The sequence below is a fragment of the Amblyomma americanum genome, chromosome 2, assembly GCF_052857255.1.
Source record: "Amblyomma americanum isolate KBUSLIRL-KWMA chromosome 2, ASM5285725v1, whole genome shotgun sequence".
NCBI lineage: Eukaryota > Metazoa > Arthropoda > Arachnida > Ixodida > Ixodidae > Amblyomma > Amblyomma americanum.
In genome coordinates this window covers 183691164-183718665 of record NC_135498.1, presented here as the reverse complement: position 1 = coordinate 183718665, position 27502 = coordinate 183691164, and the positions used below count along the sequence as shown (strand labels likewise).

Genomic DNA, 27502 nt, shown 5'->3' with positions numbered 1-27502 from the left:
GTCGAAATTATTCCGGAGCCCTCCACTCCCTCCTTTATCCCTTCCCTTACGGCGCGGTTCAGGTGTCCAAAGATATATGAGACAGATACTGCGCCATTTCCTTTCCCCCAAAACCAATTATTATTATTATTATTACTCCACTACGGCACATCTTCTTCCTTTCTTCTTTCACTCCTTCCTTTATCCCTTCCCTTACGGCGTGGTTCAGGTGTCCAACGATATATTAGATACTGCGCCATTTCCTTTCCCCCAAAACCAATTATATCCTTCCTTTTTACTATTATTTTAATAAACAACCACTATCATTATTAATATGCCAGTGAGTATAGACGAACTTGAAAGCCACCGTTGGTGATCCGCCGAGTCCGACTGAAGCCAAGGACAAGATCTGGTAGCTCGCGGGTGCCCTACAAATTGCAAAAAAAGTCCTAAGGGGGACACTTAAGCTCCCCCTTAAGGATGTCAAGCGATAGTGTTAATGGGTCAACATATGCAGAATTGGTCATTCTCAGCTTTACAGATCGCTGAGAGTCCTCACCCCACTACCACCGCAGTGGTGAAGCGGTTAAGCGATGGGCCTTTGCACTGTGATCGTAGGTGCTGCCACCGGTGGGGCTTGTGATACCGAGGTTGTTTTTCCCATGCAACCTCTCGCGAGCAATCGTTGATTTAACTGCCGCCTGCCACGGTGCCGCACAAAAAAATTACAGCTGAACGCGAGGGTGTTACCCGCCGTGGTGGCTTAGAGGTTAGAGCTCCCGGCTACTGAGCTTGAGTTCCCGGGCTTGAACCCGGTTGCGGCGAAACGCGAGGGCGCCCGTTTGCGGTGCGATGTCAGTGCACGCCAAAGATCCCCAGGAAATTATTCCGGAGCCCTCCACTACGGCATCTCTTTCTCTATTTCTTGTTTCTCTCCCACATTGACCCGCCGCGGTGGCTCAGTGGTTAGGGCGCTCGACTACTGATCCGGAGTTCCCGGGTTCGAACCCGACCGCGGCGGCTGCGTTTTTATGGAGGAAAAACGCTAAGGCGCCCGTGTGCTGCGCGATGTCAGTGCACGTTAAAGATCCCCAGGTGGTCGAAATTATTCCGGAGCCCTCCACTACGGCACCTCTTTCTTCCTTTCTTCCTTCACTCCCTCCTTTATCCCTTCCCTTACGGCGCGGTTCAGGTGTCCAACGATATATGAGACAGATACTGCGCCATTTCCTTTCCACCAAGAACCAATTATTATTATTAATATTATTATTATTATTAATATTATTCTCCCACATTCCTCTCTACACTTGGGGCCCGGTTGAGGTGTCCACATGTACTGGTGAGACTATTACTTCGAAAAAAACCTATTTCAAAATGCGCCCGTTTGCTGTTGTGATGCCACTGGATGTTGTAGATCCCCATGTGGTCAAAATTATTGCGGAGCCTTCCACTACGGAGTTTTTCATTGAAGTACCTTTTTCTCTCATCTTTCTTTTACTCCCTCTTTTTCTACTCTTCCATCACTGTGCGATAGATGTGTTCACCGAGAATGAGGGAGAAACTGCGCCTTCCCTTTCTTCATAAGAAATTTTCAGCTTCATCAAGAAGAGCGGACGTGCAAGACCAACATATTAATGCGAGAGCATTTATGTTGTCGTGTTGCGAAAACACCTGTTTTTTCCGTAACCAAAATTCTCTGAATGGTCAAGAGTGTCATGACGTCATCAGCACTGACAAATTTGAAAATACGAGGGCTAGAATGTTCGAGCACCTTGCATTGCATTATTATACGGGCTTATTGTTACCCGACCCACTCTTCCTCCTTAATACACCCACTATTTCACGGTATTCCACCTTAATCCACCCTAGAAGCTCGGAGTAATCAACCAAAATCCACCCACTAATCTACTTTATTTCATTTTCTGAGGTAGGCGTATTTCCAAAATTTGGGGTTCCTTAGAGTCTTGGGGTGGGCCAACCTCTATACGCTATGTAATTTACTTCTTTACGAACGTGGTTAAGAAGGCCCCATGTTTTTTTTTTTTGCCTTGCCTCGTTCCACAATTTCGCCAGCGTTTATGTACTAAAAGAGCGTTTAGGAATGTCAGCTATTTAAACGCAATGCTCCTTCAGCTCTGTTCTGTTCTGCGGAAGCCCAGTCGTGCAGCTGGCGCAGTGTTCTGCTGGTAGCAGGACAGCCCCTGCAGGTCCTGCTTTCCCCTGGCGCAGGTGAGCAGCGAGGCGGTGATCCGCGCCTACCAGCGGCGTATGCGCGAAGTGGAGCCTCTGCTGAACGCCGTCGTGGACGAGCGTTTCGAAGAGGCCGTCGCCGAGGCCCGCGCGGCCGACGAGTTGGCGAGGCAGAGCGCACCCGAGGAGCTGGAGCGCACCAAGCCGCTGTTGGGCGTCCCCTTCATAACCAAGAACTCAGTGATGATCCAGGGTGGGTGACCCTCCGTGCTTGCGAAGGCCGCTTTGCTGGTCAGCGATGGTCCAACTCGCCGCAATATCCGCCTCACCAAATTGCCATTTACTGGCAACAGTCAAGAGAAGACTATATAATGTTTCTATCTTACCAAGAGGCTAGCCAAGAGGCTTGAAAGAACAGCGTAAGGAAGGAGCCGTGGAAAGCAAAATGATACGTGTAGCTGAAGGACAGTGTGTAGATAGATAGCGACGCGTAGATAGCAAAGTTGGTTAGGGAACCGATGCGCACTTAGGGAATCAGAGTCAGTTCCAAGGGAAGAGAAACATAGTAGAGGGCGATATAGTCAGGCAGATGACATTACGAAGTTTGCGGGGATGGGGTGGCAGCGGAAGGCGTTTTATCATCTATTGCTCTTTCTCTTTTCTTTTTTTACACGTTTTATTATCTATCGCTTTTCTCTTTTCCTTTTTTACACGCTTTATCATCTATTGCCGTTTCTCTTTTCTTTTTTTGCATGTTTTATCATCTATCGCTCTTTCTCTTTTCTTTTTCTCATGTTTTATCATCGCTCTTTCTCTTTTCTTTTTTTACACGTTTTATCATCTATCGCTCTTTCTCTTTTCTTTTTCACACGTTTTATCCTCGCTCTGTCTTTTCTCTTTTTTTTACACGTTTTATCGTCTACCGCTCTTTCTCTTTTCTTTTTCGCACGTTTTATCATCGCTATTTCTCTTCTTTTTTTACACTTTTTATCATCTATCGTTCTTTCTATTTTATTTTTTTTGCTCTTTTTCCACACGTTTTAAAATTATGAGTTAGTTTTTGCCTTGTTTTATGTCATGCGCATGCGTGTTGTTGCTCTGGGATGGGGTGTGGTTTACCGTCTCATTTCATTCTATTCACTTGTAAGTGTAGCAACCGTCCTGTCTTCGCCCTTCTTCGTCCCATCCATATTGATACGTGGCGGCTAGAAGCAGCTGTAGAAAGAACAGAGGTAACCTGCTACGCAAGGAACCGATGGCTTGGAGTAGACTCTCAGCACACAAGCGCGCACCTCAGCGTCGTCTTCGTTACCAACCACTTCGTCGTCCTCCCAGCGTCCGTAGCATGACCCCCCCCCCCCCCCCCCCCTCGCGGCAAAAGCACCGTCCCGGTGCGCACTACACAGGGCAGCTAGACGGCGAGTTGTAAGGTTTGAGGCGGGACACATGGACAATGTCGGTGCGGGGTGCAGCGGCCGGAGATGGCGGATGTAGCGGGGTGATCTCGTACGTCACCGCGGTCACCGGACGTACGACCCGATAAGGGCCTGTATATCGGGGGAGCAGTTTTTCACAAAGGCCCACACGGCGGGAAGGGATCCAGAGTAACACAAGGGAGCCAGGAGAGTAGGTGACTTCACGACGGCGACAGTCATGACGTCGTTTCTGATTGACTTGGGAGGCCGACAGCCGCTGGCGGGCGACAAGACGGGCAGCGTCGGCGCGAGCGATGGCGTCCCGAGCGTAAGGACTCGTGGAGGCGGTGGCGGGCAGTACACTGTCTAAGGGAAGCAAAGGATCGCGGCCAAAGAGAAGGTAAAAAGGGGAGAAACCGGCTGTATCGTGACGCGTAGAATTGTAGGCGAGTGTAACAAATGGGAGGCTAATATCCCAGTCGCGGTGATGGTCGGAGACGTACATGGAAATCATGTAGGTGAGGGTACGGTTCAGACGTTCAGTGAGGCCGTTCGTCTGCGGATGGTAGGCCTTGGCGAATTGATGACGGACGGAGCAGGAGCGGAGGAGTTCGGCGACCACTTTGGAAAGAAAGCAGCGACCGCGATCGGTGAGCAGGTGACGGGGAGCACCGTGGTGGAGTATGACGTCGTGCAGGAGAAAGTCAGCGACATCAGTTGCGCAGCTGGTTGGGATCGCTCGAGTAATAGCGTAGCGCGTGGAGTAGTCCGTCGCGACGGCGATCCATTTGTTTCCCATAGCAGACACCGGAAAAGGGCCGAGCAGGTCGAGGCCGACACGGGAAAACGGGTCTACGGGGATGGGAATCGGCTGAAGGTGCCCGGGAGGGAGAACCGAGGGCGTCTTCCACCGTTGGCACAGTTCGCAAGCGGCCACATAACGGCGGACAGAACGGTATAGACCGGGCCAAAAGAAGCGGCGGCGCACGCTGTCGTAGGTGCGGGAGACTCCAAGATGACCGGCCGTGGGAACGTCATGAAGCTTTTCAAGGACGCTGCTGCGCAGGTGTTGAGGGACCACGAGCAAGAGGTCAGCGCCGTCAGGCCGCATATTGCGCCGGTAGAGGACGTTCTCATGGAGCACAAACGGGGCGAGGGACGCATCACAGCGGTTGGCAGTGAGGCGGTCGATGAGGGAACGTAGCGACGAATCCAAGCGTTGTTCTTGCGCAATGTTGCGGAAGGCCGAGATGGATAAGACGCAGGCGTCAGCCTCGCATTCGTTGGAGGAAGGCGGATCGACAGGGTAACGGGACAAGCAATCCGCGTCCTGGTGCAAGCGGCCGGACTTGTGGACGACACAAAATGTGTACTCTTGAAGGCGAAGAGCCCAGCGCCCCAGCCGGCCAGTAGGGTTTTTGAGCGAAGAAAGCCAGCATAAGGCGTGGTGATCCGTGATAACAGAGAAAGGGTGCCCAAACAAGTAAGGGCGGAATTTTGCAATAGCCCAAACCAGAGCGAGGCATTCCCGCTCGGTGATAGAATAGTTGCGCTCTGACACAGAAAGGAGACGGCTGGCGTACGCAATAACGCGAAGCTTGTTGCGTTGCCGCTGAGCAAGTAGGGCACCAATGCCATGGCCGCTCGCATCGGTCCGAAGTTCCGTAGGGGCTGAAGGATCAAAGTGCGCCAACACAGGTGGAGCAGTGAGGGCACTGGTAAGGGCTCTGAAGGCGTCAGCTTGGGGGTGTCCCCAAGAGAACGGGATGTCCTTCTTGAGGAGCGTGGTAAGAGGTCGGGCTATTTCCGCAAAGTTCTGGATGAACCGGCGTAAATAGGAACATAGGCCGAGAAAGCTGCGCACATCACCGGAGGAGCGCGGTGTAGGAAATGAACGCACGGCGCGGACTTTGTCGGGGTCGGGTTGGATCCCAGCAGAATCGACCAAGTGGCCAAGGACCTTGAGCTGACGGCGGCCGAAGGTACATTTCTTCGAGTTCAGCTGAAGACCAGCGCGGCGGAAGACGGCAAGGATGGCTGAAAGGCGATGCAGGTGGCTTTGGAATGTGGACGAAAAAACAATCACGTCATCTAAGTAGCAGAGGCATATCGTCCACTTAAAACCGCGCAGGAGGGAATCCATCATGCGCTCGAAGGTCGCAGGGGCATTGCACAGGCCGAAAGGCATAACTTTAAATTGGTACAGGCCGTCCGGGGTGACAAAGGCGGTTTTCTCCCGATCCCGTTCATCGACAGCGATCTGCCAGTACCCTGACCGAAGATCGATGGAGGAAAAGTAACTGGCGCCGTGCAAGCAGTCGAGAGCGTCGTCAATTCGGGGCAAAGGGTAGACGTCGTTCTTTGTGACGGCATTCAGTTGGCGGTAATCGACGCAGAATCGCCAGGTTTGATCTTTCTTTTTAACAAGCACGACAGGGGACACCCAAGGACTACTCGAAGGCTCGATGATGTTGCGGGCCAGCATCTTGTCCACCTCTGCCTGAATAACACGGCGCTCTGCGAGGGAGACCCTATAGGGCCGTCCGTGAATAGGCTTCGCCGGTGTCAATGTGGTGGGTGACAACAGAGGTTTTACCCAAGGGACGGTCCCCAAAGTCAAAAATATCACTGTAGGAGGACAAAAGGCTGTGAAGAGCTGTAGAATCAGCAGAGGGCAGATCGGCCGCGATCATCCGGGAAATAGAGTCCTCACGGGAGGGTTGCGATGTAGGGACATTGGAGACGGCAGTCGTTGGGTCAGGAGCCAGGACAGAAACTGTGCAATCGGTCAATGGGGACAGATCAGCAAGGGAAATGCCGGTCGGAAGTACCTGAGGGGACAGGCTGAAGTTGAGGACAGGGAGGCAGGTGCAGTTGTTGGTGATGTGGTCAATGGTGTGGGGAAAGAGGACATTACGATTCAGAATCACAGCGGTGATAGGGCAGGCGACGTAGTCTCCATCAGGGACAGGAGGAGAAGGCGACAGATGGATGTAGACAGCAGTTTGTGGCGGGAGACGAGCAAACTCGGTGGATTGAAGGCGAGGTGAGCTGGTGGAGTCGTCATTGCACAGGGGCAGATCCAATCGAAGAAGGCCTGAGGAACAGTCAATAAGAGCTGAATGGGCGGTTAAAAAGTCAAGGCCAAGGATTATGTCCTGAGGGCACCGGGTCAGGACGGTGAACAGAACGGGTATATGACGCCCGGCAATGCTGACTCTCGCAGTGCACATTCCAATCACGGCAGCGGGGCTGCCATCGGCGACGCGAACCGTGGACATGGCGGCAGGCGTTAAAGCTTTCTTCAGACGGCGGCGCAAAGAAGAGCTCAGGACAGACACTTGGGCGCCAGTATCAATGAGGGCAAGGACCGGGACACCATCCACGAGAACATTCAAGAGATTACGTTGGGCAGCGGGGGTCAAGAGAGGATTTTCAGGCCGGGTCAATGATGCAGCGTCACCTCCGGGGGCTGCATCGGCTAGTTTTCCGAGAAATGACGGGAGGTCGAAGGAGAAGGGTTGCGGCGTGTGGGAGGAGAACGGGAGCGGCGGCCTAATGGGGAAGGTGAGCGGCTGGACCTACGAGCGTGCGGAGCAGGCTCGTCAGGGAGCGGATCGGGTCGTGGTGTGAAGCGGTGCGGGCCGTAGTCGTTGCGGCGGTCGACGAAGGAGTAGGGGCGAGGTGGCAGGGACCAACGGCTGCGGCAGTGACGGGAGATGTGTCCGACGCGAGAGCAGGTAAAACAGATCGGCCTGTCATCAGAGGTACGCCATTCGGCAGGATTGCGATATCGGTACCGAGGCGAGAAGCTGCGACTGTAAGTGGCAGCTGCGATCACCGGAGGGTCCGGGCTGGCATGAGCGTTGTCCACGACGCGAGGAGAAGGGACGGCCAAGTTCGCAACCTCCTGGCGAACGACGGCTTGGATGAGGGCAAAGGTGTTTTCCGGCAGTAGCAAGGAAGAAACAGCGGGCGTCATCGCCTCCAGTTCGCGGCGCACGATACGGGTTAAGTTAGCCGGGTCGGAAGGCTGCCGCAATGTTGGCAGATCTTCACAGGAGGAGCTAGCAGCAGTGTTCGGCAGCCGGTCAAAACGGTGAGAAATGCGCCGGTGTTTGGCTTGCTCGAAACGGCGGCACACCTCAAGAACAGAAGCTACCGTGGAAGTTTTTGCATAGAAGCAGATTAAAGGCATCGTCGGCAATGCCTTTCAGTATGTGGCCAACTGGATCTGCTTCGGACATGTCTTTATCAACTTTACGGCACAAGGCGAGGACGTCTTGTATGTAGGCTATGTATGGCTCCGAGGAAGTTTGGGCGCGGGACGCGAGTGCCTTCTTGGCGGCGAGTTGGCGGCCGATGGGTTTTCCGAAGAGGTCGCGGAGCTTCAGCTTACATATGTCCCATGAGGTCAAGGCATCTTCGTGGGTTTCGAACCACACTCTCGCGATGCCGGTCAGGTAAAATATCACATTAGCGAGCATCAGCGTTGGATCCCACCTGTTGTGCGTGCTGACGCGTTCTTAAAGGGCCAGCCAGTCGTCCACATCAACGTCGTCTGTGCCGCAGAACGTGGCCGGTTCGCATTGGTGGGCGACGACGACCGCTGGCGGTGTTGACGAAGAGGGAGATGGCTCGGACTCGGTAGACATGTTGGCGAGACGGCGGCCACGACGGAGAGCCAGCTTGAGGTCGGGGATCGAATTTAGCAACCTCCACCAAATGATACGTGGCGGCTAGAAGCAGCAGTAGAAAGAGCAGAGGTAACCTTCTACGCAAGGAACCGATGGCTTGGAGTAGACTCTCAGCACACAAGCGCGCACCTCAGCGTCGTCTTCGTTACCAACCACTTCGTCGTCCTCCCAGCGTCCGTAGCAATATGCTACGTTTTTGTTTATAAGATGTCCTCACCCTGCAGCGTACGTATTTGGGATAATGTTGACGGCGTTGACCCCCGCCAGTTACCTGCCCAGTCGGTCGTTTCTGTGTGTGGCATTTGGCACTCACCACAGTGCAGCGCAAAGACAACATTCCGAGAATCACAGTATAGGCTTTCCTGAATGCGATTTTTGCAATTAGAATGTATGCTTTCAGCCACTACTGTAGACTGCATGGGCCTCCAGACCTGGAATTGGTTTCTTCCGATGGAGGAAGAAGCGAAAAGGTTGTCGTGTTGGGGAGGACTTCAAATTACGCTCGACCACCAGGTGTTCTTTAATGTACTTTGAGATCGCACAGCACACTGGTGTTTTAATGCCGTTGCATAAGAGTTGTCACAAGAGAATCTCCTCAATGCCCGATGTCACGAAATCCGCTGATTGCTCGAGAGAGGTCACGTGACCTTGTGACGTCATCGAAACGTGCGCTCTATGGCAGGTGCCAACGAAAACCCCGCCGATGCCCGTTCGCTGTTTGGTCGAGACAGGTCACGCGACCTTGTGACCTCGTCACAGCCTCCCTGATGGGCCACCGTGATTGGTCGAGAGTGGCCATGTGACCTTGTGACTTCTTCACAACATTCCCACCGTGGCAGGCGGTAATTAAATTAATTATCGATCAGAGAGGTCACGTGACTGTGTGACGTCATTTCAACCTGCCTACCTGGTCGTGGGGAAACTAGTTTCTAAATAAGAACCTAAATAGAGAATGGAAGTCAAAAATCGCAAAAAAACGTTATATATGTGCAAATGCAGGCACCGTCACAGCATAGCGGTTACGTGCTACAGCAGCTAGCAGTCCAGATATGGCGGTTAAACAAACACAGAAGTTGCAACATAAGCTGCGACAAATGTGAAATATAAAACTGTCGCATTCTACTCATAAGGCGACTATAGTGCGCCCATAATATTTTTCGTTTCTGCTGCCCTGAAACGTAGCTATAGGGCGGCCAGGATTTGATCTCGCGACCTCTGCCTCAGCAGCCGAGTGCCACAACCATTGAGCAACAGCAGCGGGAACCAGACATTGTCTGAACTGCGCTGAATGGCTAGTGGTCGGAGCTGTTCGCGTGGGTTTCCTAGGAGCAGCGCTACGGTGATGGAGTTTTTCTTGGAGGAATGAAGAAAAAAAAAGTACCTTCTCACGGGGGTCCGCGAAGGTACGGCATATGACAGGCATCGTGCCTCCTTCCTCGTGCAGCATGCTGTATTTCTTCGTCGGCGAAACAAGCCACCGTTGTTTTGATGCCGTGCACATGCGTGAAGCCTCGCGGCAGCTCTGTATGTAGAATAACTGCAGATTGGGCTGGTTGGTGTTGATGCATAGTGGTGGTTCAACCGCGCAAACCAAGTAAGAGACGAGACACACAAATCAGCGCTGACTTACAACTGATTGTTTATTAGGAAGAAGCACGTCATATATACACACATCGCTGGTTGGTGTGTCTCTTCTCCTACTTGGTCTGTGTGCGTTTGCGCTGTTGAACCACCACTATGCTCTGTATGTGTCCGGGGATCGCAGCCGTAACTCGCGGTGGAAAAGTTTCCCCGCCGCGATAACCGCGTTTTCATGGAGACAAAATGTATGTACAAAGGAAACGAAATAAATAAACGCGCCGTGTACTGACAGTGTTTAGCTCGGCAAAAATCCCCACGTGGTCGAATTCGATCCCTATCTCCACCACTGTGAGCCTAGTTACCCGAAGTGTTCTTTTTTGAAACAGTATACCCAGTAACGTGTTGGAGAAATATTTCCCTTCTAATTTGGAGGGAAAATAAACGGAAAATTCGTTGGTGCGTGTTTTTCACTCTTTCTAATGAAGCGTTAGACATTAGCATACATCGATTAGCGTGAAGTATTCGTCTACGACCGCTAAATAATATATAATTGAACCTACCCCTTAACTTTTTAAGGTTTCAGTTTCAACAGCTATGACGTGAATAAGTCACGTGAGGTACAAAAAAAAAGTGCGATACAATAGCTGCTTGGTCAATTTAATTCAGTACAACGCTAAAGCCGAACAACGCATACAGCCGCTACGGAAATCACATAGCCTCCTTCCTCCATCTGTAGATAGAGTAGGTACAGGTAAACCGGCGCTCATAACCTGAGAGTACCTAAAGGAACCAACAAGTCATGACCTGGATTTCGACAGCTGTGAGCGATATGCTGCGCCAGGCTACGATAGAGTGTGAATGGTATGGTGCGACGCAGATCACTTTTACTGCTGAGCTGCGCGTCGCTTTCTCTTCAGCTGCCCCGCGCGTAGCAGAGGACTCGTGTAATACAGCTGCGTTGCTGGGGCACTTTGCTTCGACCGCGGCGGCCGTCTCGCTGCGTCGGCTTCCTCCGGTGGGGCGTCCGTCTGCCGCGATTTCCGCCCTTCACCCGTGCTGAGGACGCATGGCGCGAAGCCATTACGAAGGCAGATTGGGCCTTTGCAGACGTGCTCCGGGATTTTATCCCTGGGCCGTCAGGTCTATTCGCCTCTCAGGCGAAGTGGCGGCGTTGCGCAATTCTTTTTCGTTTTCTCTTGCCACTCGAGAACAAAAGAGCTGAGCGGGGAGAAATGCCTGTCGTCGCGCCGTATTTGTGTAGACGGAAAGATGGGAGACCGTTGCCTGGAAGTCTTCTGCTGCGACGCTGCTCTCTATCCTCTTCTCGAGGAGTCTCTAAAGAGGAAGAAAAAGGAAGGCTGAAAATACGGTGGGAGCGGGAGGTTTGAAACTTGTTGCGTAAGGCGGAAAAAGTTGGTGCAATGCTGAGCCGTGGAAAATTTTAACGGCCGTTTGCTGTAACGCTTCGTGCTGTTGCGCCAGTTTCAGTATACCATGCGGCGTCGCTGTATAACATCCGATGCTCATTCCTGTCGAAGTCGATGCCGGATATAATCAGCCACGGTAAAGAAGGGGTCGGAGCTTCCTTCTTCCTTCAAGGTACAGTCGAAACGCGGTGGTGATTGTGAGTGGTTACGCATTCAGTTGCCAGTCTGGTGGGCTGGACTTGCAGCATTGCGTACACGGCGCGTTCTTATTACCATATTGAATTTTAACTCTGATTCCCAAGCCGCACTATGGTGGCCGCCAAACCCTCGCAAGTGATACACAACGGGAATGTATGTCTGGCGTGGCCCTGAAAGATTTCGGGCGTCTCTCGGCTGGCGGAACTGAAGATGAATGACTCCGCGCGCGAAGGGTATGGTGTGGTGACAAGGGTTCGATTTGTCAACGTCACAGAATTTTCCATGCGCTTGACTCGGCCGACTGTAGCGAAATTAATGGTACTGCGCCGGGCTTTACACAACGCCCGAGGTTAACACCGCCATCCTCGCACTTGTTCGAATAGCGGGGCAGACCGCAGCTGTCACCAATGTTAGCGTAAATCTCTCTCAGTTGTATCCAATTTTGACTTTGTTCTTTGGCGGAGAGAGTTTAAACAGCGCTGCGAGGCCTGACGAGAATTAAAGGACAGCTTTGGACGATTATTGTAGCTTTCTCAGGATTATAGGCTGAACCCGATGCCTCCTTGTGGAGACAGGAATGAATGCGTGAGACAGTTTGATAGTAATAATATCGTCATAACATAAAAACATCATAATTTACGTACCATAATTACTTCCCGGGCAGGCTAGAGCTAGGTCTAAGTTTCGGGGTCGATAAGTATACAGCTGACCATTTCTTCAGCTTTAACGTGATGGTGGTAGTTATCGTAATCAGGCCTAATAAGGTGTAAAACTCGAGGTTGTGCAGGCCTATACGTATCTGCATTCAGATATTATGATGAGATAGTCGACAGGATGTATTAAGACGTAGAATCGGCAATGAGCAAGGCAAAGCCCATCAGTACAGAGTGCTGATGGGCTTCTAAACAGTCGAGACACCAGGCAGTAGGGTACCAAAGAATCAGTTCTAAGAATAGCGCGGAAGGGGGCAGTTATTATAATGTAGAGGTCGCAGAAAAGAAGACTTTACGAGCCATGAATACCTTCTTCCGCAAACGGGAGATCCGAAAGTGGACTTGGAAGATCCCGAGAGGCAAATCAAAAAATGAAATACACTTTTGCTTTTGCGTGGAAGCTCGTTCAACAATAGATACCTTAAGTGTGCCTGCTGCGCACCGTGTTACCGTTAGCGGATGACTGGCATTCCCACTGCGTATGCTGCGCTGCGTGCCCTAAAAACGCGTCGAAAAAGACTTTGGGCATACCTTAAATTCGTGCCCTAATTTAGTGGATGGCGGCGAATACTGTTTCTTTGAGGCGTAAAAATCTATTGAACGGATAGGCGAGTCTTAGTGGAACATTTCATTGCACCACCCTCCTCATAGAATAGCGAATGTCCCTTGAACTCGAAGCGATCTGCCCGAAGGCAGCACCGGACAGCTGCTTTCGAATCTCCTTTGAATCGGAAATTCGCCACTGTCCGTGAATTCAGTCTCGAAGTCGTTTCCTTGAACTCTATCCCAGTGTCCTCGAAACCAGAAATTGGGCACTAGCCGTGGTTTCAATCTCAGCGCCTATCTTTGAACTTCCTTTTAGTCTGCTTCCAAAACACTGGGCTCGGAAAATCACGAGCAGAAAAAAGGCCGTAAATATTTAATAATATTAGATAAAGTAAAAACACTATCACCAGGATTCGAACCAGTGACCTTCAGACTGCTTACCTGTTAGGTCCACCCCTCCGCTAGACATCCTTTTTTTTTGCATACGAAATCATACCATATAAGTGTTAAGGAGCCGCCAGCCAACCTGTCACTGACATATAGAGGCTAAAATTCTCTAATTGTCTTTAAGGTTTCAATGTGCAGAAGCCAGTCAGGTGCCGGATCCTCAAGTTTGATTATTTCAATATATCTTTCAATTGCTTCTTATCTGACTAGCTGTTCGTCACTATCTGCGTGACGCACCACCATACTGCTCCTCCATATACTATGCAATCATAAAGCCATGACAAAGATTGCAAGGAACGCTATTCTCGTTTTCAATTGGGAGGTATCTAATGCCCTTGGGGGAAAGCGCAAAGTCTTTCTTAAGAGTTCTTTGCGGGACATTCCAAGGATAAACCGCGTCAAACAGTCCAAGAAAACGTGCTCATTCGTTTCATCCTTTTTACACAGAAAGCAGTCGACTCCCCACAGCACAAATAATGTTTTCGCCTGCAGCCACGTTTTTACGGGCAAAGAGCTGCAGTGTAAACGAAAATGAAAGGTTTTGGGTGCAGGTGAAATCAACTTTTTCTTAACCCTTACTCTTCCCTCCACCAGTGCGCTAGACAACCTCCCCCGCGGTGTGATAACTTTTCAGGCCTATTTGTGCTGTGGAACTGGGCTTAATGCACATGTATGTGAGACAGTTTCCCGTTTCTTCTGTTTTTAGTAGTTGTTCCTATTCGATTATCACAGCATTCTTCCAGGTTAACTTCATTACTCTGCTTCCCAACTTAGTTTGATTTTATAGTTTATTGGGGTCACATCCCAAAGCTACTCAGGCTATGAGCGACGCCGTAGTTTAGGGCTCCGGATAATTTCGGCCACATGTGATTCTTTAACGTGCACTGACATCGCACAGTACACGGGCCTGTGCCATTTCGCCTCCATCGTAACGCGACCGCCTAGGCCGGGATCGAACCCGCTTTTTTACGGGTCAGCAGCCGAGCACCATAACCACTGAGCCACCGTGATGACTTTTATCAACTTAGTAGTTTCTTCAAATATTACTGATTGTCCCTCTTTACACGGATTCGCGCACAAAGTTTATATTTCGGTGCGTTTTGTGACAGTTCGGTTTTCTAACGAGTACATATATTCTGTGCCGCGCAAGAATCTAAGAAGAAATTGATAACTATGTTTTTTCCGCCACTGCTGCACCGTTCTGTTTACTAGTCTTAAGCGTCACGATGTGGTAATGCGAGTAAAAAATAAATAACATAAAATTGGTTTTTGAAGAAATGAAATGGCGCAGTAATTGCTGCACATCTCGGTGGACACTCGAACCGCGCCGTAAGGGAAGGGTAGAAGCTGTTAGTGATAGTCGTGCCGTAGTGGGGGGTTGTGGAATAATTTCGAATACCTGGGGATGTTTAACGTGCACTGACATCGCACAGCACACGGGCGCCTTCGCGTTTCGCCTCCATCCAAACTCGGACGCCGCGGCCGGGTTGGAACACTGGATCTCCGGCTCAGTATACAAAATGCCGATTTCTCCTTGCACCAAACGTTTTTTTAGAAATTACACACCTAAGTCTGCTTGAACACATGTCGCTCCATAAGCAAAATATCTTTGTATCTTTTGTTAACTGTCCTCCGTGCGATGTACCTGAAACCATTGAACACTGTTTTATTATCTCCAAAGGCGCGATCTTGTTTTCCTACACGCGGCGATTACCGTGAACTCGTCTTTTTTGCGAGCTGCTTTCTGCCCCACTGCACGCCGCCACATTGTTTGTTAGATAGATAGTCTAGGAACTCGTCCTGGCCTGTCTTTGCATGAGATACCGGAATAACACAAATGCTTTTCCTTTTTCTTTGTTAAAAAGTGTAAGTTAGTCGCTAGTGTAAGTTCTGCCGTGTCAAAGAATCAATTTTTAGGAAGATTTGTTTTTTCACCTACTTTTTCAAAATTCCGGCCATTTTCTACCACCACTGTTCGCACTATAAGTGCACTACTCTGCTTTCCCGTTTAGCAGAGTAAAGCCAAATGTGTCACTCCAGGTGTCGAAGTGCATACCCCGTAAGCGAACTTAATTTGCGCGCTGCACAGGGTTGTCGCACGTCGTCAAGTCAATATTTGGGCAACGTAGTTACAGACGGTTGCCTGGGGGGCAGACCAAAAGGCAGACAAATGTCTGACGAAGAGTCTGCACCTTTCTTGCTCCCATTTAGGAGCGCAACATATTCAACGCAGAAAATACACACGAAATGGAGATACAGACTTAGTGCTTTGCATTGTGCTTTGGTGTTTCATATTGGACATGAAACTGTTGTTAAACAAATACGCAAAAATAAGGGGAAAAAAATCCCCCGCGTTGGCTCTGGGGTTACGGCGCTCGGCTGCTGACCCGAAAGACGCGGGTTCGATCCCGGCCGGGGCGGATGAATTTCGATGGAGGCGAAATTCTAGAGGCCCGTGTGCTGTGCGATGTCAGTGCACGTTAAAGAACCCCAGGTGGTCGAAATTTCCGGAGCCCTTTACTACGGCGTCCCTCATAGCCTTAGTCGCTTTGGGACGTAAAATTAACAGAATGGCTAAGCCCGAAGTGACAGCAGGCACGTAGCGATCATTCATTTTGTAAGCTTTCAGTAGTCGCTTTCTTGGGTAATGTTCTGAGCAGGAAGATGTTCGTTTACAAACCTCTTTGTCCTCGTCCTTGCTTTGTTTGTCCTTGTCTTTGTTTCGATGTTGAACGTGACTGTAGCTGTGCCCCACGGCCATGCTCTATCCGTGGTCGCAGGCCTGGTGGCAGACGTGGGTCTTCCGGCGTGGCGGGGCCAGCGCGCCGACCGCGACGCCGAGGTGGTGCGGCAACTGCGCGACGCCGGCGCGATCCCGGTGGCGACGACCAACACTCCGGAGCTGTGCCTCTGGACCGAGTCCTTCAACAAGCTGTACGGCCGCACCAACAACCCGCACGACACGCGGCGCACGGCTGGCGGCAGCAGCGGTACGCTTTCACATCTCTCTATTTTGCGAGGGATTATATATATATATATATATATATATATATATATATATATATATATATATATATATATATATATATATATATATATATATATATATATATAGTTTAGAAATATAAACGTATTTGGTTGCTAGAGGTAGAATGCAAAGTTTAGAAACGTTTAATTTAGACAGAGGTTTATTGTGTGTCGACGTTTCGGACATGTACACGTGAGCACCCATCACTTGCCGCCAATTTGTAAGGAAGATCGAAAGAATAAGCAAAGAGTAAAGCAAACACTAGCTCTTCCTGCAGGCATAACAATCGTAATATGCGGCTGCACGCAGCTTTCAAGCCGTCCACAATCATCGTCATACTGTGTTGTTCGTATCAGGTTGAAAAGAGAGCAACATCGCCAGTTTCGCGACCTTGCATGAATGTACAGTACACGGCGTTCAAGGGGGGCGCGTTATTCAGGAAGGAGAGGCACGCGAATATTTGAGAATTTCGAGTTGCGAATCGAATAGCCTTCTGTTCGAGTCGCCGAACGAATAAAAAGGTGAACGGTAAAAATTATTCCCAACAAATCTAATACATTCGAAGTTTTTGAAGGGCTTTCGAACCGTTGGAACGAATTTCGAATGAGACAAGCTGTTGTTTCCTTTGAAGACTATTTAAAAAGGGGGGCTGTACTCCGATGCATTAAAGCGTGCAGCAGCTATCGGTCTACGCGGGATGAGGGTTGAACTCCATAACGTGGTGCATTCGTGTGGCGGCGCTAACATTACTCGTACATCGCTTTTAAAATTGCGTGTTGCAGCAGTGCTCAGGCAAGTTCAGCAGACACTGCCCTGATGCCAGATCTCGGAGTCCATGGCTCAAACGTGGTTGTGGCACGGTGTGTTACGGTTTATAAGCTGTTGTCGTCAGTTGCGAATGGTAATTTTACTATACGCTTTATATGACGGTCATAGGTTTAATATATTGTAAAGCTATAGCCTAGCGCGACCCGCTGACACGATCTGCTTCTGCTCCCCGCCAGTGCGCATGCGCTGGCTGGTCCTGATGTGGCAGGCGCACGCGCAGCTTGCCGGCACCTGAAGCCATATAGCCGCCTCGTAACGACCTGCGCATGCGCGGTGGCTTCTCTCAGAAGCGGGTCGGATCGCGCTATACTAAACCTCTCTGACGACTTGGTGTTGCGTTCCCCCTAGTTCGTTTCTGACAGCTCCGTGTAGCCATAATGACATCCTAGTCGAAATCAATAGGAAGAAATGGGCTTGGGCAGGGCATTAAATGCGAAGGCAAGATAACCGCTAGTCTGTAAGGGTAACGGTGTGGATTTCAAGAGAAGGCAAGCGTAGCAGGGGCGGCAGAAGGTTAGGTGGGTGGATACGGTGGCCGCAGCTGTCAAAGGACAGGGTTGATTGGAGAGACGTGGACGAGGCCTTTGCCCTACAGTGGACGTAGTCAGGCTGATGATGGTGATGTAGCCATAACTCCGCATGTCATAGCGCAGTTCCGCAGCGCCGCCAGTAGCGCTCCGCTGTTGCATACGAGTTTTATTTTTGTAGGGATGTCTGCACTAGTAGCGAATATTCATAAAAATATTCGATTCGTATTCGATTCGTTGTCTGCCTACACTATTCGTATTCTAATCATAGCAAAGCCACACTATTCGTATTCGAATCGGTCTTGGAAGAAAATGCTATTCGCGCTCCACTTCACGAAAGCGAAGGCGCCGCTTTCCGTAGCGTGACTTACGATCAGCTTCAGAATTGCGCATAGAATTTAACCCGTTAATGCCGAGGGCTGGTAATTCACGCCTGATTGAATATACTTTAAGTATCCGTAAATCGTGGATCGAATTGGCGCGTACATGCAATATCGGGGGCAAATGTAACAGACTGCTCCCCCACCGCCTCAAAGTTCCGACCCGTGCCAATCTGCGTGGGGGTGCCACCTAACAAAGCACTTCTGCTTTCGAAAAGGGCTCACTGCACCATTCTTGACACCAGAAGTGATTTGTCAGGTAGCGCCCCCACGCAAGGGGGCAGGGCTCGGAACTTGGAGGGGGAGTCTGTTACTTTTGCCTACCAAATAAATATTCTGCTACGAATGCTATTCCGCTACCAATGCCATCAAACATTCAACAACTTTTTATTGTCTTGTGAAAATTGTCGGAAGACTAAGACGAGCTTCACGGCAGAGATGAATACCTTTGGCGCACTTTTAAAGGCCTTGGGGATGTTGTTCTGTAACGAATTCGAAAAAAAAAATGGCGGTTAGCGCTATTTTGTCTCTTTTGGAGAAATGTATTGAAGGTGTTTTGCTGGAGAGTTTTCTTTTTTATCCATGGCCGATAATAGGCGCCACCGGTATGAACATTGTGAACAGGCATGAGCACGACGAATGGAAGGCGCTTGCTGCCTTGCCCGCCACGCATTGGTCACTGGAACTGCCACTGAAGCATCAACCGTGGCAACAGGACAGCCGACGTACAGGGCCAATCGCACTTAGAGGAAACACGGCTCCGCGTTGCCACGTACCTGCGGAGTGCCATTGCATCTAACCCGTTCATGAATCAATGCAGAGTGGTTCTCGAGAAGAGGGGCCTTGACGTGGTGCTTCGTGTTCTCTGCCCCTTTGCACGGGTTTACTACTGGCTTGCGTGGTCGCTATGGTTCTCGGCGCACACGCGGAGCCGTGTTCCCTCTAAACGTGATTTTCACTTTTCTCAAAGGTGCACAATAATAATTATTTTTTGGGGAAAGGAAATGGCGCAGTATCTGTCTCATGTATCGTTGGACACCTGAACCGCGCAGTAAGGGAAGGGATAAAGGAGGTTGTTAAAGAAGAAAGGAAGAGAGAGGTGCCGTAGTGGAGGGCTCCGGAATAATTTCGACCACCTGGGGATCTTTAACGTGCACTGACATCGAACAGCACACGCGCGCCTTAGCGTTTTGCCTCCATAAAAACGCAGCCGCTGTGGTTCAGGTGTGCTTGACATTTCGTTCCAAACTGCGCGTGCCGGATGACTCGCGAAATGCGCGTGCAGGATCATCCCAATGCGGTGTCATTTTACAGGCGCGTATAAGTGCCGATTTAAAGCATTCGTGAGAAGTAGCGGCTTAACCAAAAACGAGAAACAAACCAAACACGCCCACAGGAAGGACTATATATACTGGACGTCCGTACAGAAAGCTTGGAAATAGGGACACAGCTTCTTCCGGAGACTCTTTAAAGGTACCGCCATAAATTTTTGTTCTCTTTAGTACGAGGAGATTCTGCAGGGTGTTCAATATTAAGCTCTCAGGATCTCTTAAAATTGGACACTGAATGGTGCCTGAAGTCCACCTTTGCGCATAAACTATGAGTCAAGGCGGACACAACGTGAGATGATAATTGTCACTATCTGGCACATAATTAACTGAAATAATTAATGAACTTTCAGCCATGGAGGCTAGCGTGAATCTTGATAGTGGAAACATAGAGGCGGTCGCATTTCTAGATTACTCCATTTGGTAGAACTCTTTAGAGCACGCGTGTTCCGAAATATTCACCCCCAAAGTTTCCATTGATATTGTGTAATTGCGCATGCAAGGCAGTGGAAGTCGACGCGAAACTCCTTCCTAATGTGACGCAGCTGTTGCATCGGCCTCTTCACTTATTAAGTACCCACAGCGCCCGCCGGCATTACATTTGGGGGGAGGGGATACAAAGCTACAAAGCAGACCAAAGATGCGTGAGCTCGTACCACACGGTAGTGATATACTCATTATACACAACAAATTCAAAAGCAATGAGCGTCGAGAAACGGTATACTCACAGCCACAGTCAACACTCAACGTCTAAGAGAGTATATCATTCGATACAACGCTTCGATTTCGATAGCCTACAGTGAAAGGGAAACAGTTATCGGCTTAACCGGTCGTTCACGCGGCGTATTGCCGGTAGGAGTTTGGCATTGAGCGCCGCCGCCTTGCGTCGCAATTGCGCGGATTGAGCTGAAAATTTGAATACGAATATCTCAAACACACACTGCTGCTGGGAGGATTCTACGAAATGCAACTGTATGGGAGGAGTTTCCAATATAAACACGCCCCGCTTACTGGAGGCAGTGAAAAGGTCATTAAACGAATTAAGTTAATTATGTGCCTGCCGGTGACGATAATTATCTCAATTTGGGTCGCCGTGGCAGCACCACTGAGTGCATTGTTCTAGGAATTCATAAAAGCTTAATTTTGATCAAATTGTATAAAGCCTAGTTGCCGTAGGCCTAGTTGCGTGGCTACAGCCCGCGGGTGACGACAATTCTGTAAAAAGCTAGACTTGTACCTGTTGATGTGGAGACGCTTAAGGGTTAAGAAGTCTTCAGTGCGTCACGGAAATTTTCTTCCTCTTACGTATGGCAGAAATAACCATCAAGACGCAGCATGTCTGCTAACTTTAGTTCTGCTCGTTTGGCACTGCGGCAGTGCACGCATAATCACAATCTAGATAGTCACTTCCTGAATGTGTACGGAATTCTTGGCACACTGTTGTCCTCCATCAATGACAAAAAGGACATTGCGTTTCTCGTCAGCTTTCTAGTGTGCTAGTGCTCATGTTTTGAGATCACAGAATGACACGAAAAACGAGAGGAAAGAAACTCGTTATTGATTTCTGCAAGGGCTCTGCTGTGGGCGCGATAGTGTCATACACCGTGAGTTGGAACGGGGCGGTCGTTAGGGTAATGATTCCATAATGACTAGAGGGTATGTAATGTGAAATGGGAGACAGGGGCCCTCCCAAAGATCTCGATATGACAGCGTGTTTTATTTTCCGCTTACCAGAATTAAGTAGTGGGTCACTGCTTTCTGCGTTTCTTGTTTTCCGCACTTGTTTGCTGGCGTTTTCCTTGTTTCAATCGAATTTATTGTGATGCGCTTCGTCACGCCATTGCAGCAAAGTTACCACGTGGTTTATTGTACTTGCGCGTGTATGAGCCCATTTCTCCACACTAAGTAGCTAAGGAGGGGGACTTTGGAGGTCAGGCACGCTTATCACCACAGGAGTTCAGCGACTAAGGCTCTTTTTCCCGCCTAGTCGAATACCGACTAAAGGCAGCCGAATTTCGATGGGCACGAAATGCAGAAACGCCCGTGTGCTCTGCAATGTTAACGTGCGGTAAGGAATTACTTCACGCGGTGGAAATGCTCTCCACGGTGCGATGCCTTTCATATTCCGGCTGCTGATTCAGAACGTTAAACGTCACATATCTCAAAGCTTATTAATGCAGAAGCATTGTGTGGATCATCGCTAACGAAATCCAGCGTCGCCGTTGACTACCAGCAGTGGTGCCAGAAATCCCAGATGACATCACAGTGTGTGGGGACCTGCCCTGCAGTCCCCTGTGTTTGCTTTCCCGCGAGGCACCGTGCAGCAGCAGCCTCGCCTTGAGGAGGAACACATTCCCTTGTCAGTTACATTAACTAGCAAGAGAGGGCATGAGGCTCTTCGGCTGGGATCGTCGGCGCGAGCGGACGTATCGCTCGCGGCTCCGATCTTCGCCAGCGGGGCGAGGAAGCGACGGGGAGACTCGCTCCCGTATCTCGTCCCGTCCGGCCTACGGAGTATCCCTTGCCCTAGCATGGGCGAACATTCGCTCGTAACCTTGCTGGTGAGTCAGACGACCTTGATTCATTAGCGTACCTTGTTGCTATTTGGTGTTATTGTAGCTGTAGCAATAAATGCCTGTTTGTGTCAGCCAATGTGTCGTTCCTTTGCTCCCTCAGAGCAAGGCCCGCCGTGGTCGACGTGCGCTCGGTAGCGTGCGCGATCACGGGGTGGGGTCTGGCGGTTTTGAGCTTTCAGCCGCGATTAAGCGGGCAGAAACTATTCATCTCCCCAATAAAACACACAAGTGACACCAGAGAAAAGTGAAGGCGAGAATGCTAACCATAGACCGCAAAACCGCGTTGCTTCTTGGCGAATAAAGGTGGACCTAACATACGCATTGCCTTACGACAGTAGGCTAATAAGTAGGTTTGTCATTAGAAAGGAAGAGGAAACATTTGGAAATAACTAAAATATAAAAATGGAAATGAAAATAAAAAACTGCTTTTGCATTCAGAGCGCGTAAGTATTATTAAGAGCTCTCCGTATTTTTTACCGGTCAGCCGTTGATGTGGGTTCGAAGGTGAGGGGTGTTTCAGAAAACGACAACTTGCATTAGATTTGGCGGGAACTCTGCATACTGTAATGCTCACACAGTGTGTGTAACATTGTTATATAGGGCGTTCAAAATTAATCTCCACAGATTTCTTATATTTTGCGCTCTGAAGTACGTGAAAGCGACCTCTCCACATAAGTTATGCTCTCAGGGCGACACACACTTAAATAGTAATTATCGCTCGCACGCACCTGAATAGGTCAAGTACATTTATAAACTAATTTAGCCACTGCGAGTAGTGTGAATATTTATATTTGGATACATAGAGGCGGTTGCATTTCTATACACTACCCCAGTTAGTTGAATTCGTCTAGAGCACGCGGCTTCCGATGCATTTACGTATATAGCAAGGCGTTGGCAGCCCGCTCGTAACTGCCGCCTGGTGTGATGCAGCTAGCCTTTCCGCTGAGTTTTGCATCTATATATAGCCGGAAATTAAAGGGAAACTGTGATCGGCTTCACCAGTTTCCCTACGCCGTTAGTACGCGAAACGCGGTTTCACGGCGGGACGAGTTTTGCGCTCGTTGTCACCGTCTTTCAAGCGCAGTAACGCGGATATGGGCTTCAAATTGAAAATTTTGGTGTGAGTATTTTGGAACACACCCGCGGTAGAATTCTACCGAATGGAATTCAGTTCCGAAGATAAATATGCCTGCTTACAGCTTTCGCAAGAAAGTTCGACAACAGCTTTTAATTGATTAGGTGCCTAAAGGTGTGAATAACTGCTCACTTTGTATTCTCTTGGGGCGCCTAACTGATGTGCAGAGGTAGATTACATATATTTCCGAACTTGTTATCTTTGAAAATCTATAAAGCTTAATTTTGAACACTATGCATACAAACGCGAGGACACGCCGTCCAGCTTGGAATCGTAAGAGGCCAGTAGCTGCCGAGATCAGTGCTCAAAAAAACCTTTTGTAGCGAATGCTACACTAGGCTAGTTAATAATAATATTTGGTTTTGGGGGAAAGGAAATGGCGCAGTATCTGTCTCATATATCGTTGGACACCTGAACCGCACCGTAAGGCAAGGGAGAAAGGAGGGAGTGAAAGCAGAAAGGAATAAAGGTGCCGTAGTGGAGGGCGCCGGAATAATTTCGACCACCTGGAGATCTTTAACGTGCACTGACATCGCACAGCACACGGGCGGCTTAGCGTTTTTCCTCCATAAAAACGCAGCCGCCGCGGTCGGGTTCGAACCCGGGACACAGTTGAAGCGAGTTTCGCCGTGCCTGTCCGAGGCCACAGCTGCGCTTGCGCCGTAACCATGACAACCAGCTGCGTCGTTCCACACGTGTTGTGCCACTGCGCCCCTTACGGCGCGGTTTGGGTGCCTACCAAGATGCGACAATTGAAGCGCCATTTACTTTCCTCAAAAATCAAACAAAACAAATGAGTGGCTGGCGTTCATTGGGTTCATTGGAGTTAAAAACGTTGTTGACGCCGTTCATTTTCACGAAAGCCGCACAACTGGCTCCCTGGGTCAGTGGACACCTGAATCTCGCTTGCATGTAAGTGGCGTTGGTGTCCAACTGCAGAAACCTGCTTTGATAGTGTTCCGCACACTGGATAGGCAGCGCGCCTACACTGCCACCCCGGCATGTCGCAGTTAATGGTTGATCGAGAGATGTTGCTCACCCAATGAACGCTGCGGCCTAGCTATTGCTGCAGTGCCGCATGTCAGCCACAACGCTGTCAGCGCTAACGGATGCAGTCCACATCTCTCTCTCACCACCGCCACATGTATCAAAGCACGATTGAGGCATCCAATAACCCAGGGGGCCAGTTATGCGCCCTTCATTCCCCAAAACCATCGGTCTAGAACGTTGTCAGCGCCAATGAACACAATGAACGCTGGGAGCCTTCGCTTTGTATATCGTGGATTAGTTGAGCTAACCTACATTCATTTTTTTAAGGCGTATTTCTTGGCTCATGAGTGGCATGGACGGAAGTTGTAGACGGAAGTTGTCCGCACGAACTATCAATCATAAGTTGTATGGTAAATAAAACAAATATGCAAAAGTTCATTAAGCAGCAGTTCTTATGCAGCATGTATGTAATAAAACAAAAAAAAAACGAAAATAAAAAGAAGTGAAATCAAACAAAACAAAAACAAAATCAAAACTTAAAAATAAAAACGAAAGATAGGAAAATAAGAAAAATATGGAAGCGACAAGGAAGACAAAATGGCAGGAAAAAATGCAAAATGGAGGAAGAAGTGGGCAGGGAAAGGCTTTCACATTTCCGCTGATAAGCATACAAGCGCAATCCTGTAATTTTTTTCTTTCCCTCTTCTTCTTTCTCTCTGCCCTGTGTGCAGGGGGAGAAGGCAGCCTGCTGTCGGCTGCGGGTGCTCTGCTGGGCGTCGGCACCGACATTGGAGGCAGCATCCGCCTGCCTTCCACGTACTGCGGCACGTTTGGTCACATGACAACACCCGGTGCGTATACGCATTTATCGGCGGGTTGTCACGAGCGGAGAGGCCGGACATACCCGTAAATTCTAGACAAACGCATTGTTTCAGCGGGGATGCCGTCCGTATATGAACGCATTTTTTTCGCATATCGTGAGTTTAAACGGCAATAATCAATATATCCTCAGATCCCTCGTTGCGACGCTTGTACTTTTCTGCTAATTATTGTCGAAAACGCATCCCATTTATTTTCTATGAGAGTTTTAACTATTCGGCTCCGGCGCAGGACAAAATTTAAAAGCAAGGCTTTGCTGTGCGTTAGAAGATTGTACCATTGCCGTGGGTACATTCATAGCTGTATTTTACAGTTTTGCACAGTTGCTTAGCAATTAATGTCAAAGCATCTGTCCCTTGGTTTCCTATGCCAGTCTAAAATAGTCGGTTCGAGCCCAGGACAAACTTTAAAACCTTCACGCCGGGAGGCTAGACCATACCCATCAATGCGTTCATAACATATGTTCCAATATTGGACAGTTGCGTTAAAATTAAAAGTAATCTTCGAGAAAGCGGGAAGTGAATGCTTTTTAACCGTTGTGCAGAATGCGCCATCTTGCGGATAGCCAACTTGTGGTTAGCAGCTGGGTACCCCGATAGCCATCGACGCTATCAACGGCGCCTACAGTGAGGCGACGCCAGACTGTCAGCTTGAGTTCCGCTGCTGAGTCAAGAACTGGAGAATATTTCCCATGAAGCAGAAAGGGCGATGGGGCATTCGTTTTTGTACAAAATGCCGCAGAAGCCGCGGGCAAATGCTTCGTGGCGTCCGGTTGTTGTAGAGCGGGCGGTTGCGGCTTTGCTGCTGCCTCAAGAATGTGAGTGGTGCAATCCGCACTTTACTATCAGTGCTCCAAGGCAATCTTTACACTGTAATCACAAAATGAGTAAACAGGAAGTAAGCTGCCCTCTATAGCAGTCCCTTTAAGACCAAGTTCCTGAGAAGACTTCAACAACTAAAAATACTGAATATTTAAGGTTGGCAACGGAAACAAATTCCCTCTTCGAAATATGCTAAGTCACGAAGCGGCTATGAAGATTTTAAATGAGTTTCAATCTCCTCTATTTGCTAACCTCAGGACCTCCGGCGGCGCGTTTAAAGGCCTCCTGCCATTGCTAACAGCATCAAGCTACTATGCTTGGCAGCACTGCTCTGATCAGTTTAACATCGATCAAATCTTAACCTGAGTCTAATATTGTCGCCAGAAATGCCGACGACCCAGCAATGAGCCAGTGAGGGAAAACACATGCCTCCTCTACTCGGTTTAAATACTGTAAAACCCTCCTACGTTTTTGCTCTCGTATGGGCTTATTCGTGTTTAGAGGGTACCATATTACTTCCCGTTGTTACTAATCCCGCGAGTGCAAAAATAAGCTCTTGTGCCTTAAAAAAAATTTGCACGCGTGAGCTGTTCATTGCCGGAGCCTAGCTTTTTCTGTTCACACGCACAACCTCACTGATAACGCCGGCGTCAGTCTTTAGAGTCTCATCCATACATCTCTAGCCACGTCCTGGCACCTTCCAACTGTTTGAATTTATGTACACGGCCAGTGGCAGTGTATATTTGGATTGGAGCATCTTAGAGCCCTCAATAAAGCAGTGGCCCATAACGCGCCATCGGGTTCTTATTTCAACGGACTCATCAACTCATAATAAGCAAGCAGACTGCGCCGCGACTGACCGTCGTTGTGCGCCTATGTCGGTGAGACATCACTTAACGGCGTGAGGAGCCACATGGAAAATTAATCTTGTGAGGGAGTTGCGTTTGCGTGATTTCTGAAGTGCACACAGAGCTGAAAGCAGAAGGTTAGAAGCTGACAAGGTATGTACTGCTACCAAATTACCAGTGTCGCGTTCGTTGTATCCTTCATCCCCTAGGCTTCATTCAATAGACGTCCAGTGATGCTTGTCCAGTCAGCGTCTGCAGTCTGCATAGCAAAGCTCCTCAAAAAGCGATGTTGCGATGTGTCGTTTTCGCAATCAACACTTTCACTCTCGAAGCACTGCAGAGGAAGTCAGTCGTGGTACGGGGTAATTAGGTGTTCGATTTTCGCCCTGACGCTTTATAACAGACGCATGCCAATAACGATGGTTCTACGCCTCTGAAATGTGAAAGAATGGTTTGCCGCTGGTCACGTACTACTTTCCGTAGGCTGACGGCAATGTATCCAGGAGAATTTGTTCTTGCGGCTATCAGCCAAGCCAGCAGGGTTGGTTACTGTGCACACGAAAGAAAAAAAGTTAGGTCCAGTGAGAAAATTTAGCATGGTAAAAGCTGTTTGTACCGGCGAGAAAAGCATCATCTTCTTTTATCAAGATAATAAGAGCTGTCACTTGACTGGTCTGGTTGAAGAAAACAGTATAGAATACATGACAAGTAAACACTTGTTCAATGAACCACGACATTTTTGCTTCATGCAGCTGCATGATCGACTTGCATGGTAGAAATACGCGCATTTCAAGCGAATCATATTGTTTCGGAAGAAAAAGACACTCTTTCCTTGACTTGTGGTGTATTCACAGCCATAGTGCCACGTCTGCCATTTTAGTTCGAACTATATTCCATGTTTTCTTCTCCACAAGTTCAATTGCTGTTCCCCTTAACATACCTGGGCATATTGAACTTTTTACTGTACAC

At 49.3% G+C, this 27502-nt stretch overlaps 1 protein-coding gene across 1 annotated transcript in view; it reads left to right on the top strand.

Moving 5' to 3' along the window:
• LOC144122067 (fatty-acid amide hydrolase 2-like) overlaps positions 1-27502 on the top strand; it is an 80603-nt gene that overhangs the window by 35815 nt on the left and 17286 nt on the right. Inside the window, exons 2-4 of the mRNA XM_077655581.1 lie at positions 2209-2422; positions 15974-16183; positions 24717-24836. Coding sequence (XP_077511707.1) covers positions 2209-2422; positions 15974-16183; positions 24717-24836 — 544 coding nt within the window. The remainder of the gene's footprint in view (positions 1-2208; positions 2423-15973; positions 16184-24716; positions 24837-27502) is intronic.